The sequence below is a fragment of the Rhineura floridana genome, chromosome 22 (genome assembly GCF_030035675.1).
Source record: "Rhineura floridana isolate rRhiFlo1 chromosome 22, rRhiFlo1.hap2, whole genome shotgun sequence".
In the NCBI taxonomy this organism is placed as follows: Eukaryota; Metazoa; Chordata; class Lepidosauria; order Squamata; family Rhineuridae; genus Rhineura; species Rhineura floridana.
The window spans coordinates 9780625-9803465 of record NC_084501.1 but is presented as its reverse complement, the minus strand read 5'-3'; the positions used below and the strand labels follow the sequence as shown (position 1 = coordinate 9803465).

At 45.4% G+C, this 22841-nt stretch overlaps 1 protein-coding gene across 2 annotated transcripts; it reads right to left on the bottom strand.

Moving 5' to 3' along the window:
• Nucleotides 1-475: 475 nt before the first annotated feature.
• On the bottom strand, nt 476-21564 carry NAA40 (N-alpha-acetyltransferase 40, NatD catalytic subunit). Of its 2 annotated transcripts, XM_061606293.1 has the most exons (8): nt 21226-21562; nt 14185-14280; nt 12142-12194; nt 10844-10939; nt 9612-9770; nt 6888-6971; nt 5232-5309; nt 476-3969 (listed from the first exon to the last, which is right to left on the bottom strand). In XM_061606293.1, exons 1-8 carry the CDS (start codon nt 21229-21231, stop codon nt 3828-3830), a joined length of 714 nt encoding a protein of 237 aa, XP_061462277.1. In that variant the 5' UTR covers nt 21232-21562; the 3' UTR covers nt 476-3827. The 2 variants fall into 2 exon arrangements, with proteins under 2 accessions (XP_061462277.1, XP_061462278.1); XM_061606294.1 differs by lacking the exon at nt 5232-5309 and having other exon boundaries at nt 21226-21564.
• Between the last annotated feature and the right edge of the window lie 1277 nt (nt 21565-22841).

The following is a 22841-nucleotide window of genomic DNA, read 5'->3' as shown; positions in this document are numbered from 1 at the left end:
CTAGCTTCAACATATAATTATTTGCAAGCCAGCTTGGAAGATGTGGTTTAAATATCTTAAAATACATGAAAATTTACTAGGAAGCACATATGCAAATACCCTGGTTAAAAAAATAACCCTAAAGAAAAGTTACAGAATTAAAATTCGAGGATGACAGGGTTTAGTGCTTCTCCCACCCCAAAAGCAGAATTATGCAGTAAATACCACAGGAATGGGTAAAATTATGATCAGAGCAACAAAATTTGCATTGAAGCATCAGCATTTGGTGGTGTTGACGTGGAATTCCAATGGTCTTTTTACACTCTATGCACCAGCTGGAAGAAGAAAGAAGCTGCTCAGATTGTTGAACTAACGAGCACTTTTATAAAACATAAATAAATATATATATACCCCAGGTTGCTTCTAAACCTCCTACAATAGGGGCAAAACACCTGCACACACACAGGAAAACACTTGAGAAACACATAGATACTACTAGAGATTGAACCAAAATGTTTATTTTTAAACATACAAATAAAACAAATACCAAATTAAAAAAAGTCAGCTTGTTCCCTTTCATTCTGGTGAAAATATTTGCTAAGAAATGTAGTTACCATAAAAATTATTCTAAAAACTGGGGAAGAACCCAATCCACCCCCAAAAAACAAAGAGGGGAAATAAGGGAAAAAAGACACTAGATACATAAAAGTATACAGTGCAGAGTTCTTACAGCTTAATAGTACTAAGCATGCCAGATTTTACAGGGGGTGAGTGGGTTAAAAAATACAAGAATTAGCCACACTCATCCACCTTTTCTTGATATTTTGGGTTAGGGGGAAAGGGAAAGAGATCCATGTACAAGGAAATAAAAAGGAAGTCCAAAAGGTTGATATAGCAAGTTGCAATTATCAAAAGATATTTGTTATAGGGAGGTAAAACCCAGAGCTCTTAGCTTACCCACTGTTAATAAAGTCTCAGAGCTAGGTGGAAGCTTTGCAGACTGTCCTTAGCATTTCAAACAAAAATATGAACACAACAGCAATAGTTCCCTCATAAAAAAATAGGAATAGATGAGGTTTCTTTAGGAACATGGTTGCTTTGTAAAAAACACACACACCATCATGATACATTAAAAAAAACAGGGACTTGATAATACATGTTTTAAGTGGGGTCCATTTGTTTCCACACCGATAAAGGCTATTAACTGAGACCTAGATAAGATGGTGGTCCTTGGCTCTTGGAGGGAAAAGATGACTTTCTACAAACGTTCTTTTGGGGTGGGCAGAAGCACGAAGATGTGCAGATGCCCCCTCACAAAGAAGGCAGTTTTCTTTTGCTTTAGTGCTGCTGACACTGGAATTAAAAACAGTCACACAAGTCTGAGGGCGGTATTCTGTCAATGCATCCAGTCAGTGCAAGGATTACTGCTAGCACAATGGGATCTTCCCCCCTCCCCAGATGTGTTCCACGCACAAAAAAAGTCTGCACACAGCCCACCCCTTTGCTATAGGCCAGGTATGGGGAATCTTTGGTCCTCCAGGTGTTGCTGGACTACAACTCCCATCAGCCTTAGCAAGTATGGCTAATGACCAGAGATGTTGGGAGTTGTAGTTCAGCAACATCTGGAGGGCCAAAGGTTCCCACACCTGTAGACAATGCATTCCTATAAAAATCCGTCTCAGCTTGTGGGGTTCCAACCCAATAACCAAGAGAAAAAACAACAACCATCCGTGGTCACTGTCTCAATTTGTTAACATGCAATTCAACCAGCAAGCCATTTTTTTTAAAAAGAGGCTTTAGGCCAGGGGTAACCAACTTGGTGCCCTCCAGATGTTGCCGGACGATCATCCCTGACCATTAGCCAAACTGGCTGGGGCTGATGAGAGTTGCAGTCCAGCAACATCTGGAGGGTGCCATGCTGTCCACCCCTGGTGTAGGCATTTAAAGGAGCCAGAGAAGGAGCACCAACATCACCTCCTTTCAGAGCAAATGGCAAAGGCAGTTACACACCCTGAGACAGAATGAGGTCCTGAGGTTGTGCGGCTGGCGGAAGATGCCGTTTTGGGGAAAAGGGAAGAGATCACCCACACCACCAGAATTGCTACAGCAGAGAAGGACCAAAGGTTGCCAGTGGGCAACAAGTCAGAACTTGAGATGCGCAAAAGCTGTTGGTGGTTGCCTGGCAATCACCAGCCACTCTCCTCCAAAATCTGTTTCCATACTGCAGCCTAGAATGCTAAGAAAGCTTGGTGGGAAGAGCAAGGCCAAGCAGCGGATGCTCAGGTGACTGACAGATGAGTGTGCGGCGACAGCAGCAGCAGGAGCACTCATCTGATGGGGTTGATACTTAATGCCAGTCAAGTGCTTGGGCCTCAAATGGAGTGTGCATACATCAATGCACCTCACCGAGGCAAGAAGGAAGATGTCATGTTAAACACTGTAACTCGTGGAAGATAGGAAGAGGTGGATCCATGTCAGTGGCGCAGTGGAATCCACTCTAGGTTGTAGTCCAACCTTTCAAGGAGTTAAGGGCACCTTGGACATTTCCTTGAAATTTTGGACTAAACTCCAGAGGGTATTCCGCTGCCCCACTGGCATGGATCTACCAGCTGCCGCTGGATGACACCACAAATCTGTTAAAAACCTGGCAACTCAAAAGGGAATTAACAGGAGGCAGAGGCTGCCCCTTCTGTGGGTGAAGCTTCAGTGCAGTGTAAAGCTAAGGCATTTTAAAACATCTTTTTTAAAAAAACCTAGAACATCCTCTTCCTTCATAATATATAGCAGGGATGTGGTCTTCCAGATATTGCTGGGCTAAAACTCCCATCATCCCTAACCACTGGTCCATGTTGGCTGGGGTGGACAGGAGTTGGAATCCAACAACAGCTGGAAGGCCCAGGTTCCCCTACCCAGATACACAGGATGAATAAATGCCACAGCAGCCTGTCCCGTTGAAGGTGGGGAGTCAAACGAACGAAGGGCCCTGAACAACAAAAAGTTCACAGTGTTTGGGGGAAAGAAACAACCTCTATCTTGCATATCTCCTTCAACTGGGCCTTTCAGATACCAAAACAGCAAGATCCAATATCATCGCTTTGAATGAACTCTTGAAAGTTTTCTCCAAGATGTGTCTGTGGGTGCGCATGAGCATGTGGGCAGAGGGTCATCTGTACAGTTTGCTGGTAAGAGGATCTTAGAAGCCAAATCAAATTAAGGATACAGCCATAGGGGGTACACTAGCAGCAAACCGCACAGGCGACCCATCTGCATCAATACTTTTCCAACGTATAAGCGAAGGGGGAAAGCGCTGCTGGAATGACAGATGTAGAACACTACTTAGGATCTAGTTCTAAAATTTGTACAGGAGTCCAAAGCAACGATCAAGGAAAAGAGAGGCACATATCAATGTAGGCGAGGAAAGGTCACATATCTGGATCTGCTAGTCCAATAACTCACAAAATAATTCTTCATCCACCTTTAAGTTTGGCAAGAGTTATTCCCACCACTCACTTTAGGCAGTAACTGTTTCATCACCGCAGCAATGGGAACTTAACAAATGAACAAAAAGCCCTGCTGCCTGGATTCATACCTTCAGTTCAAGGCTGCAGGTAAGCAAGATCTAGAGCTAGGCCTGAGAGTTAGGCATGACTTTGGTTCCCAGAACCTGCCGTAAGGAGGAAGATCTTTCATCCTGGGATTCAGGATGCAACAGAGGAGTCTGTTTGTCCTGGCTTGGGAGTGTAGCAAGAAATGGAGGAAGTGGAAGGGGGGTGCTGGATCGGGCAATGAAAACCATAAAGAATGGCAGGGTTATGCAGAGGAAGTCGGGTTCTTCTTCAGGAGCAATCTCAATGGCAGCAGCCTCCACAGTGACCACCAAGGTGAGCGTGCTGGCTCTCGCCAAATTTTGTTCTTCGGCTGAGGATTTCGTAAGAGCAGTCGTCCCCGCAGCAGCCAGACATGCTGGGTGAGGTATCGTCGATTTCAAACCTGCAGAAGCAGAATGGAAAAACAGGAGCGTGTCAGCTGGCATTTGCACCAGCGCTTCAAGTGCGGCCACATCAGAAGCTACACAGCTGCGCAACTGGAGCCCGCACAACCCTTAAGTGCAGCCAGCCAGTGTTGCATGAAAAGTCTACTTGCAGGAACAGAGCACCATTGGAAGAACATAAGGAATGTAAGGGAAGCCCTGCTGGATCAGTCCAAAGACCCATCCAGTCCAGCACCCTGTTCTCTCAGCAGCCAACCAGATGCCTCTGGGAAGCCCGCAAGCAGGACCAGAGTACAATAGCAATTCTCCTCATTTATGATCCCCAGTAACTGATATTCAGAGGCATCCTGCCTCCAGCAGTAGAGACAGAACATAGCCACATAGCCACCATGGCTAGCAACCATTAGCCTCATCTTCCATGAATCTGTCTAATCCTCTTTTAAAGTCTTCAAAGTCAGTGGCCATCACTGCATCTTGTAGGAAGATGCAGTTATGGGGTAGCTGGAGTTATTTTCTTAAAAAATGCATCATCTCCTTGGCTTAAAACAGGCGTGGACAGCGTCTGGCCTGCAAGGCCTTTCCTCTTCCTGGCCCCTCCTCCGCACAGCCCATTAAGCTTGCAAAAAGCCTTCCATTGCCACTAATGGGAGGCTTTTTAAATGCCTAATTGCTGGGGCCTGGTGGGGAGATTATTTTCCTAGGGACTGCAGCTGGGAAGGGAAGAAAGAGAGAGAGAGAGAGTGTGCATGTACACGTGTATGCAAGAAAGAGTGGGACAGCTCTATGCACTTTGCTTTGGACCCATTTACCACTGGCAGGTCCCCTGCTCCAAAGGGAAGCTATAAAGCAATATGACCCTTGGGCTGAAAAGGGCTCCCCACCCTTGGGGAAAACCACTGGCTCTCTAGATCAGGGTTGGGGAACCTTTGGCCCTCCCGATGTTACTGAACTACAACTCCCATCAGCCCCAGCAAGCATGACCAACAAGGAATCATGGGAGTTGTAGTTCAGTGACATCTGGAAGGCCAAAGGACTCTGACTCCCTTCAGCCCCAGCCAACATGGGAAATGGACAGGGATTATGGGAGCCACAGGTTCCCCATCCCTGGCCCAAGAGACAGTCAAATAACTAAATAGGTGAGAAATCAGCCCTGACCCACTGAAAAGGAAAAAAAAGGGGGGCAACTGTTCCATCCCCAAACTCACCTTCTTCCTGTCTCTAATTTGGGGGAGGGGAAAAAAAGAAACTGAAAAAGTCTTACTGTAAAGCTTCTCGGAAGAACTGGTAGGCCCCATGATTGTGTTTAAATACTGTTAACATGACTTTCTTCATCTGTGTACTAAAAAGAGACAGGGAGTGGCCAATGTCAGCTTGGTACGAGAAAGGCCCAAAACCAAACATAAACAAAAGCAGAACAAAACCTCTCTGCACTTCCATAGAAGTCTAATTTAAATTGTTTCCAATCCAGTGTAAAAATAGAGATTATACGTATTTATTATTCAATGGATATCCTGCTCATCCTCCTACAGCAGCCTAGGGAAGGGAAGGAGACAGCAAGTGATAAACTGTCTTTAAAATCATCTTAGAACACTGTATATAGGCCTGTATATTCAGGGATAGCTCCTTCCCTTTATATATACCATGAAAGTGCTGATGGCTTACAAGTTGATCCTCCAGGCAATTGCAAGTTTGAGCAAAACTAACACAGCAGTGCTAATTCAAATAGCCAAAACAAAGGACATAAACTACGGCTGGGGAAGCCAACGTGGTGCCCTCTTAATGTTGGACTCCAACTCCCATCAGCCCCTGCCACCATAGCCAATGGTCAGTGATGATGGGAGCTGTCGTCCAGCAATATCTGGAGGGCACCATGGTGGCTACTGCTGATCTAAGGATTGGATCCATTGTTAGTCCTACTCCGAGTGTCCATTAATTTCAACATGACACGGATCTACTCCTGAGCAGAATTTCATTGGACACAACCCTAAGTTTTAAAATCCAGACATTTTCACAGGGCACAGCAAACTCGTAGGGCAGCAGCTTACAGCTGCATGTTCATTTTGGAGCAACTGGCTTGAGCTCTCTCACACACTTGCTATGTATCGGTTAACTTTTATTATTAAATTATTTAAAAAACAAGAGGAAGCCTGTGGTCCTCTAGATGTTATATCCCCATCATCCCTGACCACTGGCTAGGCTGGCTGGGGCTGATGGGAGTTGGAGTCCAGCAACATCTGGAGGGCCAAAGGTTTCTTTATCCCTCCTCTAGCCCTTATAATTACAAAAGAAAGCTGAGAAAGGTGTTAAGCAGTGCCTGGAGGAATTTCCCTCTGTCCAAGAATTCCAGCTCTTGGTTCACATTGAACCCTTTGCAGAATACTTTCTTCTTTTTTATAAAAATGCATCCAAAATAAAAATCTAATTCAATACATAGCCTGCAGAGGCTGAACAATACGCGAAGGGCCACATGGCAAGTTCAAATGAAGGCTTACCAGGACTACTGAACCGTGTGGGCTCCTGGAGAGGAGTTCTCAGCCACTCCTCCCCAGCCCTTTTGAGAACAAATCTGGGCTACAGCTCGTGGTTAAGCTCTCTCCTCTCGCTGACCACACATCCTTCTTCCTTGGATGACAAGCCAAGTCAAACCTTGGCTTAGCTCAGTGCGGCACAGCAGTAAAAAGAACTGGCAAAGAGCAAAGTGGCTGCAAGTTCCTCTCTGGGAGCCTGAAGGTTTGCATGGTCCTGGTAATCCACAGTTTGGGTTACCGTGTTGTGCAAGCCACGTCATTTTGTGCCATCCTCGGCATCAGGTATTCAGGGTGTGCAAGAGACACACTTAGGACTGCAGCCTCAGAGAGAGAGACAGAGAGAGAATGAATATTTAATTCAGAGAGAGAGAGAGACACTATGTACTTACCTGTTTGCCATGAGCTGCAGTATCTGTATGAGAAATTTGCCTAAACCTTTCCTTCTGACTTTGCTTTCCAGCTGCACTTCATAGCTGGAGAGAGAGTTGACAAAAGCACCATCATTATTGACTGGTTACGGGGGAGAAGAGATAACTAAACAAACACTCAACAGAGGGAGGCACTGATAGCAGATTGGATGTGGTTTGGACTGGCTGATCCACTGTATCCCACCCCGCAGGTAGGTAGAAAGGATGCTGCCACATTGGCAGACCACTGGTCCATCTAGCTCACTATTGTCTACACTGACGGGCAGCAGTTCTCCAGGGTTTCAGATGGGGAACATTCCCAGTCCTACCTGGAGATGCTGGGGATTGAACTTGGGACCTTCTGCATGCAAAGCAGTTGCTCTGCCACTGAACTACGGTCCCTTCCCAAGGCATTTAGTTCTTTTTCATTTTATTTATAAAATTTTATTTATTATTTATAGTCAAGAAATCAGAAGGAGGCTTGGACTGGGGAGGGCAGCTGTGAGGGAACTAGAAAAGGTCCTCAAATGCAAAGATGTCTCACTGAACACTAAAGTCAGGATCATTCAGACCATGGTATTCCCAATCTCTATGTATGGATGCGAAAGTTGGCCAGTGAAAAAAGTAAATAAGAGAAAAATCAACTAATTTGAAATGTGGTGCTGGAGGAGAGCTTTGTGCATCCCATGGACTGCAAAAAAGACAAATAATTGGGTGTTAGAACAAATTAAACCAGAACTATCACTAGAAGCTAAAATGATGAAACTGAGGTTATCATACTTTGGACACATAATGAGAAGACACGATTCACCAGAAAAGACAATAATGCTGGGAAAAATAGAAGGAAGTAGAAAAAGAGGAAGGCCAAACAAGAAATGGATTGATCCCATAAAGAAAGCCATAGACCTGAGCTTACAAGATCTGAACAAGGTGGTTCATGACAGATGCTCTTGGAGGTCGCTGATTCATAGGGTCGCCATAAGTCGTGGTCGACTTGGAGGCACATAACAACAACAACTTCCTCTCAGTAGGTGCCCAGGGCGGCATTTAAGCCTGCAGGTTGGCTGGAGGGTGCAAGCCAAAGGGCAAGAGCACACGCCGTGGGCAGAAAAGCAGTGCAAAGCCATTAATCGGTGGCGAAGAGCTGATGCTTATTGAGGTGGCATTACTCAAAGAGAGGGCCAGCTGCATAAACACTAAAACTGTCATTGTTTAAAGCATCACTAATTTCTAACGTGACATTCACTCCTCCCTTCCACCAGCTTAGCCCCTGGAAGAACACAGGCACACAGCGTTGACACTCTAAGAACATCCGGATTTTGCACCTGGAACAAATGCAGCGGTTCACACAGGGGGATCTAGCAACATAGGCAGCTGCCAAATCCCAGGCAAGACTATTTGCCACCTTACGCAGTCTTGCCTACACCTACAGGCAGCAGCTCTCCAGGGCCCCAGGCAGGGAAGGCTCTATCCCATCGCTTGCTACCTGGTCCTTACAAGTGGAAGTTGCCAGGGACTAAACCTGAGACCTCCTGCATGCAAAGCCTCCGATGGCCTTCCTGAACTAGATGCCCTCTGGATGTTTTGGAGCACAACTCTCACTGGCCCCAGCCCGTGAGCCCAGGGATCAGGGACGATGAGAGCTGTGACCCAGCAACACCTGAACAGCACCAGGCTGGGGAAGGCTGGCATGTTGCAAATTCAGGTACTGTGAAACAAGAAATCAGCACCCTCGGGGAACTCCGGAAGTAGAAGTTTAATCTTTAGGAATAAAACCTTTTTAAAACCGTAACAGCGCAATGAGGATCAAGAAGACACGGAATGTGGAGAGTCAGGGGATGGGGAAAAAAAGGATGGAACATCCTGAAAGAAGGCACAGCTGACTGGCTGGCACACTGAACAAGGGCACTCCACACCACTACTGTGTAGGAAGTACTTCTTTACTCAGCGCATAGTTAAACTATGGAATTTGCTCCCACAAGATGCAGTAATGGCCACCAGCTTGGATGGCTTTAAAAGAAGATTAGACAAATTCATGGAGGACAGGGCTATCAATGGCTACTAGCCATGATGGCTGTGCTCTGCCACCCTAGTCAGAGGCGGCATGCTTCTGAAAACCAGTTGCCGGAAACCTCAGGAGGGGAGAGTGTTCTTGCACTCGGGTCCTGCTTGCGGGCTTCCCCCAGGCACCTGGTTGGCCACTGTGAGAACAGGATGCTGGACTAGATGGGCCACTGGCCTGATCCAGCAGGCTCTTCTTATGTTCTTATGTCATTTATTGAAAGGTTCGAGATTTCCACAATAAAAGAATCCCCCGTCCTCAATTATACAGCTGGGCTGATGCATGATTTCAATACAGGATATCAACAAGCCTTTATTTTCCATGTCCCCCCTTTCCACACCCTGCAATTTTGCTGCAGGTCTCCTTTGTGTGCAGATTAACACTCAGCTACAGTCCACTGGGAATCTGCTTTGCATGCAGAAGATCCCAGGTTCAATTTCCAGCATCTCCAAGTAGGGCTTGGAGAAACTCCCTTTTCTGAAACCCTGGAGAGGGCCGCTGCCACTCAGTCTAGATGGACTAACAGGCCTGACTCTGTATAAGGCAGCTTTCCTATGTTCCTCTGGGCTTTCCCACAGTGCGGAGGTCTAGAGCCCTCTAGGAGCCCTGAAAAGAAATATTAACACATCGAGCCGGAGACCTACCAATAGAGGACCTCGTCCCCACATTCCACATCGAAGCGGAAGTGCGAGAAAGCCACGGGAAGGGAGCCGTCCTCCAAAGCAATGAGGTACCACGCGCGGTCGTCGGTCATCTCGTCCCGTTTCTCCCGGTCTTTCCAGCCCCACTCGCTCTGCTCGTACCTGCGGAGAGGAAGAGAGCGTGAAAAACGGCCAGTTGGCAAACCCCTCCCCTCAGGGAGAGCTCAGACGCCTGGAGATAATACTTGCCGTAAGAAGCTGCTACCTAGGGAGAGTGAGGGAACCTCCCTTGGGGACTGGGCCGTGTTTGGGACCTGTTCCCCTTTCTCCACCTGGACATGAAGCGGCACCGGTGGACTGCTACCTAGCAAACTCAGTAAAGTGAACCCAACTCTACAGCCACTGGGGGGGGGGCAAGAAGATAGCTCGGATGTGGCACTACACAGTTGCCAGGCATCATGTCAGTCGGCAGTGAAACCACCTGCTAAATTCTGCAATCTATCCTACTATCTTTCTCTCTCACACACCTGCATCCTGCCCAGAGAAAGTCGTGGAAAACTACTCAGCCTTACTATATGGAACAATTTACAGCAGCCTACAATGGGGATCTCCTAAACAGACAATCCTTAAGGACCTCCTGAGCCCTTATATTCTAGCTTGATCACTGAGATCATCTTAAGGAGCGCTGTCAGTTGTTCCCTATGTTACAGAGGCCCAACTGAGGCATTTAGTGTCGCCAGTCCCATGCTGTGAAATACTCTTCCGTCAAGCACCCTCACTTCTGACTTTCAGGCATCTCTAGAATACCTTTTCATGCTGACAGGCCTTTGCAGCTGTTTAATTTTTATTTTTTGTTAGCCAGCTGGCTTACCTGTATTTTTATTTTCGAAAATGGTGTTTCAACACTGTACGTTGCCCTGATATTTTGTTATGAGAGTATAGAAATACTTTGATAAATACTGAGCCAGACCAAAGGTCCATCTAGCTCAGAACTGCCTACTCCGACGTGCAGCAGCTCGCCAAGGTCCGACGCAAGAACTCTGTAAGCACCTTATTCTTTAAGTGGAGATGCCCGTGCTGAACCCAAGACCTTAATACAAAAGCTTGCTCTCTGCTGCTTTGGAAGGGGGCAGGGAAGAAAGGGAGCCACCACCCGCTCCAGCCCGTCTCCACAACTCCTTGCAATGGCTCCCCACTGCCGCCCGCTACCTTGGGTGTCCCCCCTCAGGCCTTACAAGGTCTGCATGTTTGTTTTGGTTAGTTCAAAAGCCCAGTCGAGCGTGGCCGGGTCCAAGCTGGAGCCTCGCTTGCAGTCGATGGAGATATTTAACCTGCAAACCAAGGCAAGAGAGAAGCAATGAGATCCAGATGTGTGGAAGGAGAACTGCACTTTGTGGGTAAATCCCTGGAGTGAGAGCCATGGGACCCCTGGCAGTGTTTGTACCAAGGGGGAACAGCAGATAACATCCAGCCATGGTGCGACGCTTGCAAGCTACTTATCAGAGAACAGAAGCCACATTGTTATTGTTAATAACAACACTAATTATTAGTGTTAGTAGTTGTAGCAACAATATTAACATTTTATTACTGTTATCATTTATTTTTATCATTATTATCACCATTATTATTATTATCATTAATAATAATAACAATAACATCATTATTATTATGATTATTAGTGTTTTGGTCCCAAACCCCTGGAACCACGGGTGTCCTAAGGCAACCTGCAGTTGCCAACTTACCAGGGCTGGAACAGAGCTAAAACCAACCCAGCAAGGTAGGACACTTTTCAACTGCAGGATGCTGCTTCAGGCACCCTGCAGATGCCAACTTCACCAGGGTTGAAAAATACCCAAACCTAACCCAGTGAGGTAAAATCGCTGCCACCACACTTTTCTGATCACCACTTGAGTCAAGGGGAGACCCAAGCTGATCAAAATAAACAGGACCTGCCTGGGATTCCAAGGGGCAAGATTTTTAATTGAATCATGATTAAGTTTCTAAATTCTAACCTCACATTGACTGTGCTGCTAATCCTCTCCATTCCCTTCAGGTGCTTGTCCTGCTAAATTTCCTGGCGCACTGCCGGGGTTCTGAGAACAATGGAGTAACTGCTGCACTCACCGTTCTTCACAGTTGTGCTGCAGACCATCTGAATGAACCTTGCTGACTAATGGTGTTCCGCAGACCGCAGTTTGGGAACCCCTGTGCCAGAGAATTGGACAAGGATCTAGGAGAGCAGTGTTCAAATCCCTGCTCAGCCATGAAACTCACTGGGTAACTTTGGGCCAGTCTGAGCCTGACCCACCTCACAAGGCTGTTGTGAAGAAATATGGGGAGTGGGGAGCCATGTATGCCACCTTGAGCCCCTGGGAGAAATGGTAGCATAAAAATGTAAGAAATAAATAAATACATTCCATGGTTTTGTTTTACACACAAGAGTGTCTGAAAGTGAATGTTAAAACTTGGACCAGGAAGACCTGGATTCAAATCCCTACGGCCTCTAAAAGAAGACCACAGAACTTTTACTCACCCGTTCCTGTCATATTTCTTGAACACTGGAAAGGCTTCTAAGGGGTCTCCCAACTATGGAAACAGAGAATTTAATTAAGGTAGATGTCTGCAGCAGGCAAGCAAAGAGGCACCTTTCTGGTATTCTCTCCTAACACAATCTGCTAAAAAGATCACAGGAAGCTACTCGATACTGAGTCTCTCAACTTTGTCTACACTGACTGGCAGCAGCTCTCCAGGGTTTCAAACAGGAGGTCTCTCCCAGCCCTACCTGGAGATGCCACTGGGGATTGATCCTGGGACCTTCTGCATGCAAAGCAGGTGCTCTACCAATGAGCCTTTCTAACTTAAAGGAAAACCTCATATTTGGAAATGCTCATGTACTCAATAAACATCACCAATGTGCCTTTTTTTACAGCTGCCACACATTGGGTTAATATTTTCATCCTTCCTGGTTCGTGTCAGTTTAGACCCCATTAGCATATATGTGAAGGTTTTCCCCCCCAACATGCATCACTTTACAGTTGCTTACACCGAGTTGCATTTGTCATTTTAATGCCCATTTCCCACCCACTTTGGAGAGATTTTTTGGAGCTCCTTGCAATCCTGTTCTGTTCTTGCCACCCCAAACAATTTTTGGTGTCATCAGCAAACTTGGTTATTTCCTAGATGAAGGCAGAGTAAAATTGTTATCCTATATGATATTAGCAGCAAGTACATTGTTCTGCAAAGTGTGGGGGAAGAGCAAAGGACTCCCTCATTTAAGAGAATGGTATATCAAACCATGGGAATTTGCAATTTAAGCAACATCACCTGGATTTTATGGGTACGACAATGGAGGCAAAAGAGGAACAGGTCTTAGCAAAAATGGGCACTGTTCAAGAAATTCTGGAAGAGCATACAGAGGATATTAAGTTATAATCCTTTTTTATTAGTTTTAAGAGAAGATATGATTATGGTCTTCCTCAAAATGATCCTGAGTTTTGTATGATTTCTAACACTGTATATGATTTCCCCCTTTCTTAATTATTTAAGGATTTTTTCTTTTTGTCTTTGATGAAAGGTGGTAAATAATTAAAACTAATTATAATTATTTTACTTCAGCTTCCTTGTTTAATTGGTTTATAATTAGCCCTTACAGGGCTAAATATTTGTGTTTTTGGTATTGATTAAGAAACCCTAGTGAAAAGCATTATTAAAGATAAAATTACCAAGCATGTAAAAGAACAAGGCTTGCTGAAGAACAGCCAGCAAGGCTTCTGTAAGGGTAAGCCCTGCCAGAGTTTTTTTGAGAGAGTCAATAAACAAAATGAATACTACTTTTCGTTTAAACAAGAGCTGCAAACCTTAAACAAGTTGTTAACTCAAAACACGCTGGAAGGTGCATTTTAAGGATCTGGAGTAAAATCATTAATAAATAACAGTAATAATAATAAAGTTATTATCTATTAATAGCCTTCCTACATTTGTCCCAAGGTGATGTGCGATATAGTAGAGATAGGTGAAAACAGCAGAAAAATAACGGAAGATGAATTTAAAAACAATACAAAAGTACATCCATGGTATAGACCTATTCATCCAGCTGGGAAAACTTGCCAGAAAGTGCAGATAGTGGGGGTCTGCCATACCTCGACAGGAACACTGTTCCCCAAAACAGGGGCAGCCACCCTGAAAGCCCTGTTTAGAATTACTGTGGAGCAAGCTTCTGATCTCTTTGGAACTTGAAGCAGACCGCAGTGATCTACGGGGTATATGAGGGACCAGGCAGTCTCTTAAGTAAGTCACTTTAGATTACAACAGCTTTCCACTCACAAATTTTGATGTTCCCAGCCAGCGTATATGGCTGCGGATGTAGCTGCCTTCTCCTACCCCCCTGGATTTCTCTTGATTTACACAGTAACACAGGAGATGTATTCCATTTTGATCCTACCCTTCCTTCAAGGAGCCCCAAGGCAGTGTACACAATACCTTCTTTTTATTTTTTATTTATAAAAAAAGAGAAAAAGAACAGTACATAAACGCCGCACCTGTTCTCCAAAGAACGGAAAGAGAAAACGAGGCTCACTTTATTTGCAGCGTCCACCTTGGCACAGACAGCATCTCTGGCTGCCCGCTCCTCCAGTCGCTTCTGTTTCTTCTCCTTGCCTTTACTTGATTTCCTCTGAAACAAGAAAGGATTGAGACATTAGAACTAGACCTTTCCCCCATGCACAACATGTAAGGCAACTGAACCATCTTCAGTATTTAGCCTTAAGTGTGGCTTTCCCAATAAGAACTACACGGAAGGGATGCAGCTGAATGGTAAAACATCTACTTTTCATGCAGAAGGTCGCAGGTTCAAACTCCAGCATCTCCTAGAAAGGCTGGGAGAGACTCCTGCCTGAAATACTGGAGAGCTGCTGCCAGTCAGTGTAGACAACACTAAGTGCCCATCTTAGTACTATTAACCATCTCAGGCCCTACAGTCACCAGGGGAGGCCATAGTACTGCCCTCTTGGCATTGACCCATGACAGGGCCTTCTTGAAGACGGCCCCTCATGTGGAGAATGCCCTCCCAGGAGAGGTGCACCTGTCTCCCTCATGACTGATTTCCAGGGGAAATTTTAAAACATTCCTGTTAAATCATACCTCTTTATCCAAGCACTTGATAGCTGAGGGAAACTGGCCATGGCAACCATGAAATTAATAACTTTGAGGGTACATGATTGCTTGTAAATGTTTTTAGATGCTTCTTAATTATTTTTTTAATTTGATTTTAAATTTTCCTGTTTTAACATTTTGTTGCTTGCTGCCCTGAGCTCCTTTGGAAGGCAGGATACAAACTTAATAAATAAATAAGGTAGATGGACCAATGGTCTGACTCAGTATAAGGCAGCTTCCTGCATTCCTATGTTGTGTATCCCAGCAAGCACTGCTTTAAGAAGTAGACAGTGGGACCTCTATGCTCCAAGCAGAAACAGGAACGGAACGAAAGTTGTATACAGCACCGAAAGACTCTACAAACCGTTGTAGCACAGAGGGATGCTCTTTTGACAACCTATGGATTAGGCCAAACCAGATGAAGCTGTCAAACAGGGAAAGCTATTCCACAGCAGAGCAACACAGCAAAATAAAAAATAAATAGATCTGCAACCCTACTGATTAAAATTGGACCCCTCTGCTTCATCAGCTAAGACACACTTACCTGGGAATAAGTCCCATTGAACCTAAGGGAACTTACTTCTGAGCAGGTATGTATTGCATTGCAGTCTAAACCTCGTGGAGTGATCTACCACCTCAGCCAGTTAAAAGCTTGCAGGCTTAAAAAAAGTGATGAATGGGCAATTGCTTCCCAGCGGAGAAAGTGATGATGCAGGCTTTGCGGGAGGGCATAGCTCAGTGGTACAGCATCTGCCTTGCATACAGAGGGCCCCAGGTTAAATCTCCAGCATCTCCAGATAGGGCTGGGAGAAACTCCATGCCTGAAACCATGCAGAGACGCTGCCAGTGTAGACAGCACTGAACGAGATGGACCAGTGAGTCAGACTCAGTATAAGGGAGGCTCCCATGTTGAGAGCAACAGGGAATCAAATCCTAGAACAAATGAATGTAAGAAAAGCTTGCTGGATCAGACCAGTGGCCCACCTAGTCCAGCATCCTGTTCTAAGAGTGGCCAATCAGATGCCTATGGGAAGCCAGCAAGCAGGACCCGAGTGCAAGAGCGCTCTCCCTTCTTGTAGTTTCCAGCCACTGGAACAAGGGTAGCTAGTGGGGTGCCTTCTAGATTTTTAGACTACAACTTCCATCAGCCCCACCCAGCATGGCCAATGATCAGGGATGCTGGGAGTTGTAGTCCAACATCTGCAGGGCATATTAGCTACCTCTGCCCTAGAACAAAACCCAGACATCTTGCTTAAAGAAATCCTGCATCATTATTTCAGCATCTGCACTGCTGCAAGCCAACTAAAATCTGACTTGGAAATAATGTCATTTAAAAAAAAATGAAGGGAGAAAAAGAAATAACTTGCTTCTGAAGTGTTCTTAAGTTTTGCCAGGTTGGTGAGTCAGTGAATACGTGCTTTCAAGCCAAAAATGCGCGCCTAACCTCAGTGCAATCCTTCAACCCCCGATGAAGTTCAAGTAAGGACAACCTCTCTCCCCCCACCTCCCCGGACGTGCGCTTGGCTGGGAAGCCAGTTCAGAGTCTGAGCAGGCAGAATGTGGGGCAGGAAGACTGCCAGTCAGCAGATGGGACCAGAACGCTGCGCCTGCATCTCCTTGGCTCAAGCAGGACCCGAAGCCACTTCCAAAACAGAAAAAGGAAATAGATAGATTGTTTGTATCTGCTGGCTTGAAGAGACACGCATCCGCAATACAAATATATGTTCCTTGCAGAGGCTTCTCTGTTATGTAGGAAGATGCGTTTCTTCAGCTTGCTCAGGAGAGAATTTTTATTTGACAAGAACTGTCCCTTGCCTGCTGCACCCTTGCAGTGTTAAGTATGCAAATAGCATACTAACTGACGTTATTTGTGGCATGTCAACAGCTTGAAAGGTAAATAAAAAAGCCATGGAATGTATTACATTTATTTCTTACATTTATAGAAGCATCCCTGCCAAGACATCTGGAAACAGCTCTAAGACACCCCAGGGTAAGAGGCAAGTGGTGATCGACTCGCATGACCTATGGCAAATTTCAAGACAAGGTGCTTGTACCTTTAACGGCTGAGTAAGATAGGAGAATTTTAGCAACTGCAGCTTCTCCCAGCCACCAATGAGAAGCTACACCTACCAAAACTTGGCATCTAAAAAGTTGATTCAAATTCCTAAAAATCGAACCTGATGCATTATGGATGAATGCATAATCTCTCCTCCCCCAGCCTCGGTTCCTAGTGCCAGACTCTTGGGGAAACCCAGCTATTGATATAGAAAGAAAATCCATTTCCATTAGCAAGGCAGAAACACCACAGCCGCTTTAATCTGCTCATTTGAAGCACCTCTGATGCCATCTACTTTCCTAAAGCATGCAAAGGTGTGACAATTGTACTTGGTTCAAAAAGGTACTAGTTTTGTTAGCATGGAGGATCTCTCCAGATCCATATGGAGGGAGCTAGAATGATGGTGTGTTTGTTTTTTTAAAGTTTAATTATTTGTTACATTATACATATGAAATGTGTATACACACACACACACATATATATACACAGCTGGTATAGCACAGTGGGGAGGAGAGCCTGGCTGGGAGTCCAGAGTCTGTGAGTTCAAATCCCCGCTCGTGTCTCCTGGGCATCAAGAGCCAGCTAAAGATCACCCCACAGGGAGTGGCTCAGGGGTTACGTGCCCTGCCACCTGTGCAGCCGTGGGCAAGCGGCATAGTCCCAAGGAGACCTGTTGCCCCCCAGCTGGCAGTTGAGGAGAAGGAAGGGGCTGGCTTGTGCAGCTGTGGCAAGCTGAGCAGGCCCTAACCAGCTGGGGAGGAAAGCCTCAGAGGGAGGCAATGGGAAACCCCCTCTGAATACTGCTTACCATAAAAACCCTATTTGTAGGGTAGCCATAAGTCGGGATCGACTTGAAGGCAGTCCATTTCCATTACACACACACACACACACACACACACACGCACGCACGCACGCACGCACGCACGCACGCACACACGCACACACACACACACATCCCGCCCTTCCTCCCAGCAGGAGCCCAGGGTGGCAAACAAAAGCACTAAAAACACTTTAAAACATAAAAACAGGCTTTAAAATTCATTAAAACAAAACAACTTTAAAAATATTTTTTTAAAGCTTTCAAGACGTCTTAAAAAAAGGTTGAAAAACATATTGTTTAAAAACATATTAAAAAGCAATTCCAACACAGAGGCACACTGGGATAAGGTCTCAACTTAAAAGGCTTGTTGAAAGAAGAAGGATGTCAACAGGTGCCGAAAAGATAAGAGATGGCGCCTGTCTAATATTTAATGGGAGGGAATTACACAGCGTAGGTGCCACCACACTGAAGGTCCGTTTCTTATGTTGTGCGGAACGGACCTCCTGATAAGATGGTTTCTCTTCTCCTGGAGACGCGGGATCAGTCTCGGGCCCTGAACCTGGCAACCCTAATTTTTTACTGGTTATTTCTTATGTAATTTTTTTTTTGTAATATGTTTTAATATGTTGTTCACCACTTTGGGGGCCTTTTGGCCAAAACGTGGTATATAAATAAACTAGACAACTATGGTGTCTGCAGGAGGCCTTCACCTGCAGAGTGCAGTGATCAACTGGGTATATAAGGGATAAGATGGTCTTTCTGGTATCCTGGTTCCAAGCTATATAGAACTTTGTGCATCAAAACTAGAACCTTGAACTTGGCCCGGTAGCAAATGAGCAGCCAGTGCAATTCTTCCGGCAGTAGGGTGACATATTATTATTATTATTATTATTATTATTATTATTATTATTATTATTATTATTATTATTATTATTATTATATTCAGTTTCTATACCGCCCACAGCCAACGGCTCTCTGGGCGGTGAACAACATAAATATAAAAATACAATAAGATAAAATCACATAATAATTACCACACGCATAATAACAATTCTCAAAGCTAAAAACATATTACACAATTAATTTAGTATACCAGAGTGTTATAAATATATAAACATGTTGGCGATACCTTGCCCCAGTGAGCAGTCACGCCGCCACATTTTGCACCAGTGGCAGCTTCTGGACCAACCTCAAGGGCAGCCCCACACAGAGTGTATTACAGTAATCCAGCCTAGAGGTTACAAGTGCGTGGACAACAGTGGCCAGGTTATCCCGGTCCAGAAATGGCTGTAGCTGTTCATTCCTGGCTACAGAGATCACCTGGTCCTCTAGCAACAAAGATGGATCCAGGAGCACTCCCAGACTACAGACCTGCTCTTTCAGAGGGAGTACAACCCCATCCAAAGCAGGCAACTGACCAATTACCTGAACTCAGGAACCACCAACCCACAGCGTCTCCATCTTGCTAGGATTCAGACTCAGTTTACTGGCCCTCATCCAGCCCACCACTGAGTCCAGGCAGCGGTCAAGGGCTTGCACGGCCTCTCCTGATGCAGATGTTACAGAGAAATAGAGCTGGGTATCATCAGCGTACTGCTGACACCTCTCCCCAAATCTCCTGATGACCGCTCCCAAAGAGCTTCATATAGATGTTAAACAGCATGGGGGTCAAGATGGTACCCTGCAGCACCCCACAGCATACTGCCAGGGGGCCGGCCGAAAGACAATCACCCAATGCTATTCTCTGAAAATGACCCTTGGAGATATGATCGGAACCACTGTATTTGTTATTATATTGTATTATTGTTATATTCTTAACCCCCCCCCCATCCTCACAGCTCTTCAGCCTCAGATCTTTCTGCCCAGGATATTTAACCCTAACCTCCCCAATATTTGACCTTTTATCTATCTGCTTATTTATTTATACCATTTCTATGCTGCTAAATATGTAAAAATGTCTCTAAATGGTATATAGAAAACTAAAACAGACAGCTTAAATAAGAAAAAACACACAAACATTACCTTAATTCAGATTACTACCAAAGAGAAACCAATATCAATTCCTTCTGGCACACCTCTCCTCTCAGCCTTCTGGCTCTCACCCAGAAGGGCTCCATGCATCCACCCTGGCTCTCACCCAGGGCCCAAACATCGCTCATCCCCAAAATCTCACAACAAAGAGGGTTCCTGGAAACTGCAGGCATCATCCTAGTCTCTCATTCTGCATTTGTTTTTATGGGCAGGCACCAAGGTGGATAGCGCTTCCTTGGACTACCCACTGCAGAGTCCCATTCAAACAGTTAGCTGCACTGCGCACACCCAGGTCCAGGCTACCGGAGGTTTTCCTTGGTGAGTTTCCCATATGGTTCCAAGGATGACAAATAGGACATTGCCCATTACTCCCCCCCCCATGTTGACGCAAAGCCCATCCACCCCACCTATTTCCCCTCATTCTAAACCTCCAGGCCCCAAATCTGCTGGTTTATACTTTAAACCACTCTTCCCCAACTGGGTGCCCTCCAGTTGTCAGTCTCGCCAGCACAGTGCTGATGGGAGCTGTAGTCCAAAACAGTTGAATGGCACCAGGTTGAGGAAGACTGCTTGAAACACCCCCCCAGTCCTATTCCCATTTACACCGCCTTCCAGTACTGTACCAAGCTCTAATTCTATCTCCCCTTACATCCCCCCCATTCAAACCCCCACAACCTGACTCCATACCTTCTCTAACCAGCATGACCTTAATAACCCAATATTAACCTTCCCCCACCCCAGATTTCCCTCTTACTTTTTCATCTTTCCTTGGACAACAAAGGTTCCATTCCCCCTCCTACAATACACCCCATCTTTCTTTAACTTCCTCCCCCCTTACCCCCAACCCAACTCTAGGATGACATGAACCCAAACCTCCCCCCCCAAATTTCATTTATCTCCCTCATTGCCTTAACACCACCACTATTGATATTTTGCTGTCATGTTCTTGTTATAGTCATTGATTGAATACCTATGTAAAAAAATAGCAACAGAAAAGCCAAGAAAAAAGGTTGACAAAAAATAAAGTATCACCAATATTGGGACACCCCCCCTTTTTTCTCCCACTTCCCACCACCCATCTTACCTCGGACTCTAAATCTCCTCCTTTTTGCATAATTAAATCAATTCACTCCTCTAGGCATTCCTATTTATTTTCGTTTCTCTAAATTTGGCATCCTCCTCTCCCTACCCCTACCCCCACCAACCTGACTCTAGGGTCACATTAGTCCAGAGGATCCCCCCCATAACTTCTCCATGAACTACCTCAGTATCTGTAGTATCAACCCCAAAATCTTTTCCCCATTTATTGTTCTTTCTTCAGCCCCAAGCCCTCCCCACCTTACTCCAATTCTCCCCCCATCATAATTACTTTAATATCCCCTCCACTGACCTTTCCCACCTCCCAAATTTTCCCTTTATTTTTTCTCTCTCCCCAACACAAAACTTTCTACCCCCCCCAAATACCCCCTGCGATTTTACCTTTCCCCCCACCAAAAATATCCTGGCCTTTTTCCTACTCCCCATACCGCCCCCTCGGGAGGAATCTAGGCCTTACTCACTCCCATAGCGATGACGACGAGCCCCCCTACAGTCTCCTCAGAAATCCGTAAACGGGGGGGGGGACTGTGAAATGAGAAATAATAATTTATAAAAAAAGGGGGGTATTCCCTACTGCGCCTGCGCAATGCCCCAAACGGCTGGGAAGAAAGGGACCACCAAACAGCACCTGACGCACAGCGTGGAGGTGGGAAACACGTAAAGAAAAGCGGTAGGGGCGTGTCCGCGCATGCGTTGCTAGGATTGAGCGTAGGGAAGCGGGCGGAAGGTAGGGATAACGGGGCTTCCGGAGCGCGTGCGCCGATGAGGAGAGGGCGCCAGGAGGCAGTGGCTGCTGAGTTTGAGAAGGCGGGGCGGGAAGACGAGAATGTGAAGGGCGGGAATATGTTTTTTTTTAAAGAGCGAGAGAATGGTGCGCATGCGCTGTAGCTTTCTGAGTGCCCCACTGAATCTTCTTCGCCGGTTTCGCGCTTGGAGCGAAGTTTCTTTTGTGCTGATTGGCTAATGTGAGAGGCGGCTGTTTTACCTTAGCGAGAGGGGAGATGAATGGATTTGCTCTGCTTCAACAAATTTCTCCTAACAAGCCCTTGCCTTTCAGCTCTATGTACTTTTCTTTTCAAAAATAAAAATACAAATCTTTTTACCAAAAGCCCAGTAAAAAGTGGAGACACCGTTTAAAATACTCAAACATAAGCGAATAGTGTAATCTATTAAAATATCTATCAAAAACATACCTCAAATCTAGGATCAGTATTGGGACCTGTACTTTTCAACTTGTTCATTAATGACCTAGAATTAGGAGTGAGCAGCGAAGTGGCCAAGTTTGCTGACGACACTAAACCCTATCCATGCATTTTCTACATAAAATGAAAAATGAATTTCATCATTCAAGCCATGGTATTCCCGATTTCTATGTATGAATGTGAAAGTTGGACAGTGAAAAAAGCGGATAAGAGAAAAATCAACTCATTTGAAATGTGTTGTTGGAGAAGAGCTTTGCGCATACCATGGACTGTGAAAAAGACAAAATTGGGTGTTAGAACAAATTAAACCAGAAGTGTCATTAGAAGCTAAAATGATGAAACTGAGGTTATCATACTTTGGACACATGCTGGGGAAAACAGAAGGCAGTAGAAAACGAGGAAGGCCAACCAAGAGATGGGTTGATTCCATAAGGGAAGCCACAGACCTAAACTTACAAAATCTGAACAGAGTGGTTCATGACAGATGCTCTTGGAGGACTGATTCATAGGGTCACCATAAGTCGTAATCGACTTGAAGGCACATAACAACAACGTTGCTAATGGACAATACCTGTGTCTTTCTGCTGAATGAACAGAAAGGACTTTCCACTTGCACAATAGCTCATCTCCTCCTCCTTGCAGCACCCCACACTTCCCCCAAAGTCTGCTTTGTAGGGTTGGGGGGCCCTCCAGAATAAATTTCGGGGTGGAGGAGTGCAGAGGGGAGGAAAGAAAGGGGAAATCCAGTCATAGTATGTAGGATTTCACCCCAATATTTGCAGTGTATCAAATGGAATTGTCTCGCAATATATTCAGGACAGACCAATGGTTCATAATTAACTGCGGCAAGATATGCTGGGAGCCACTGTCTCTAT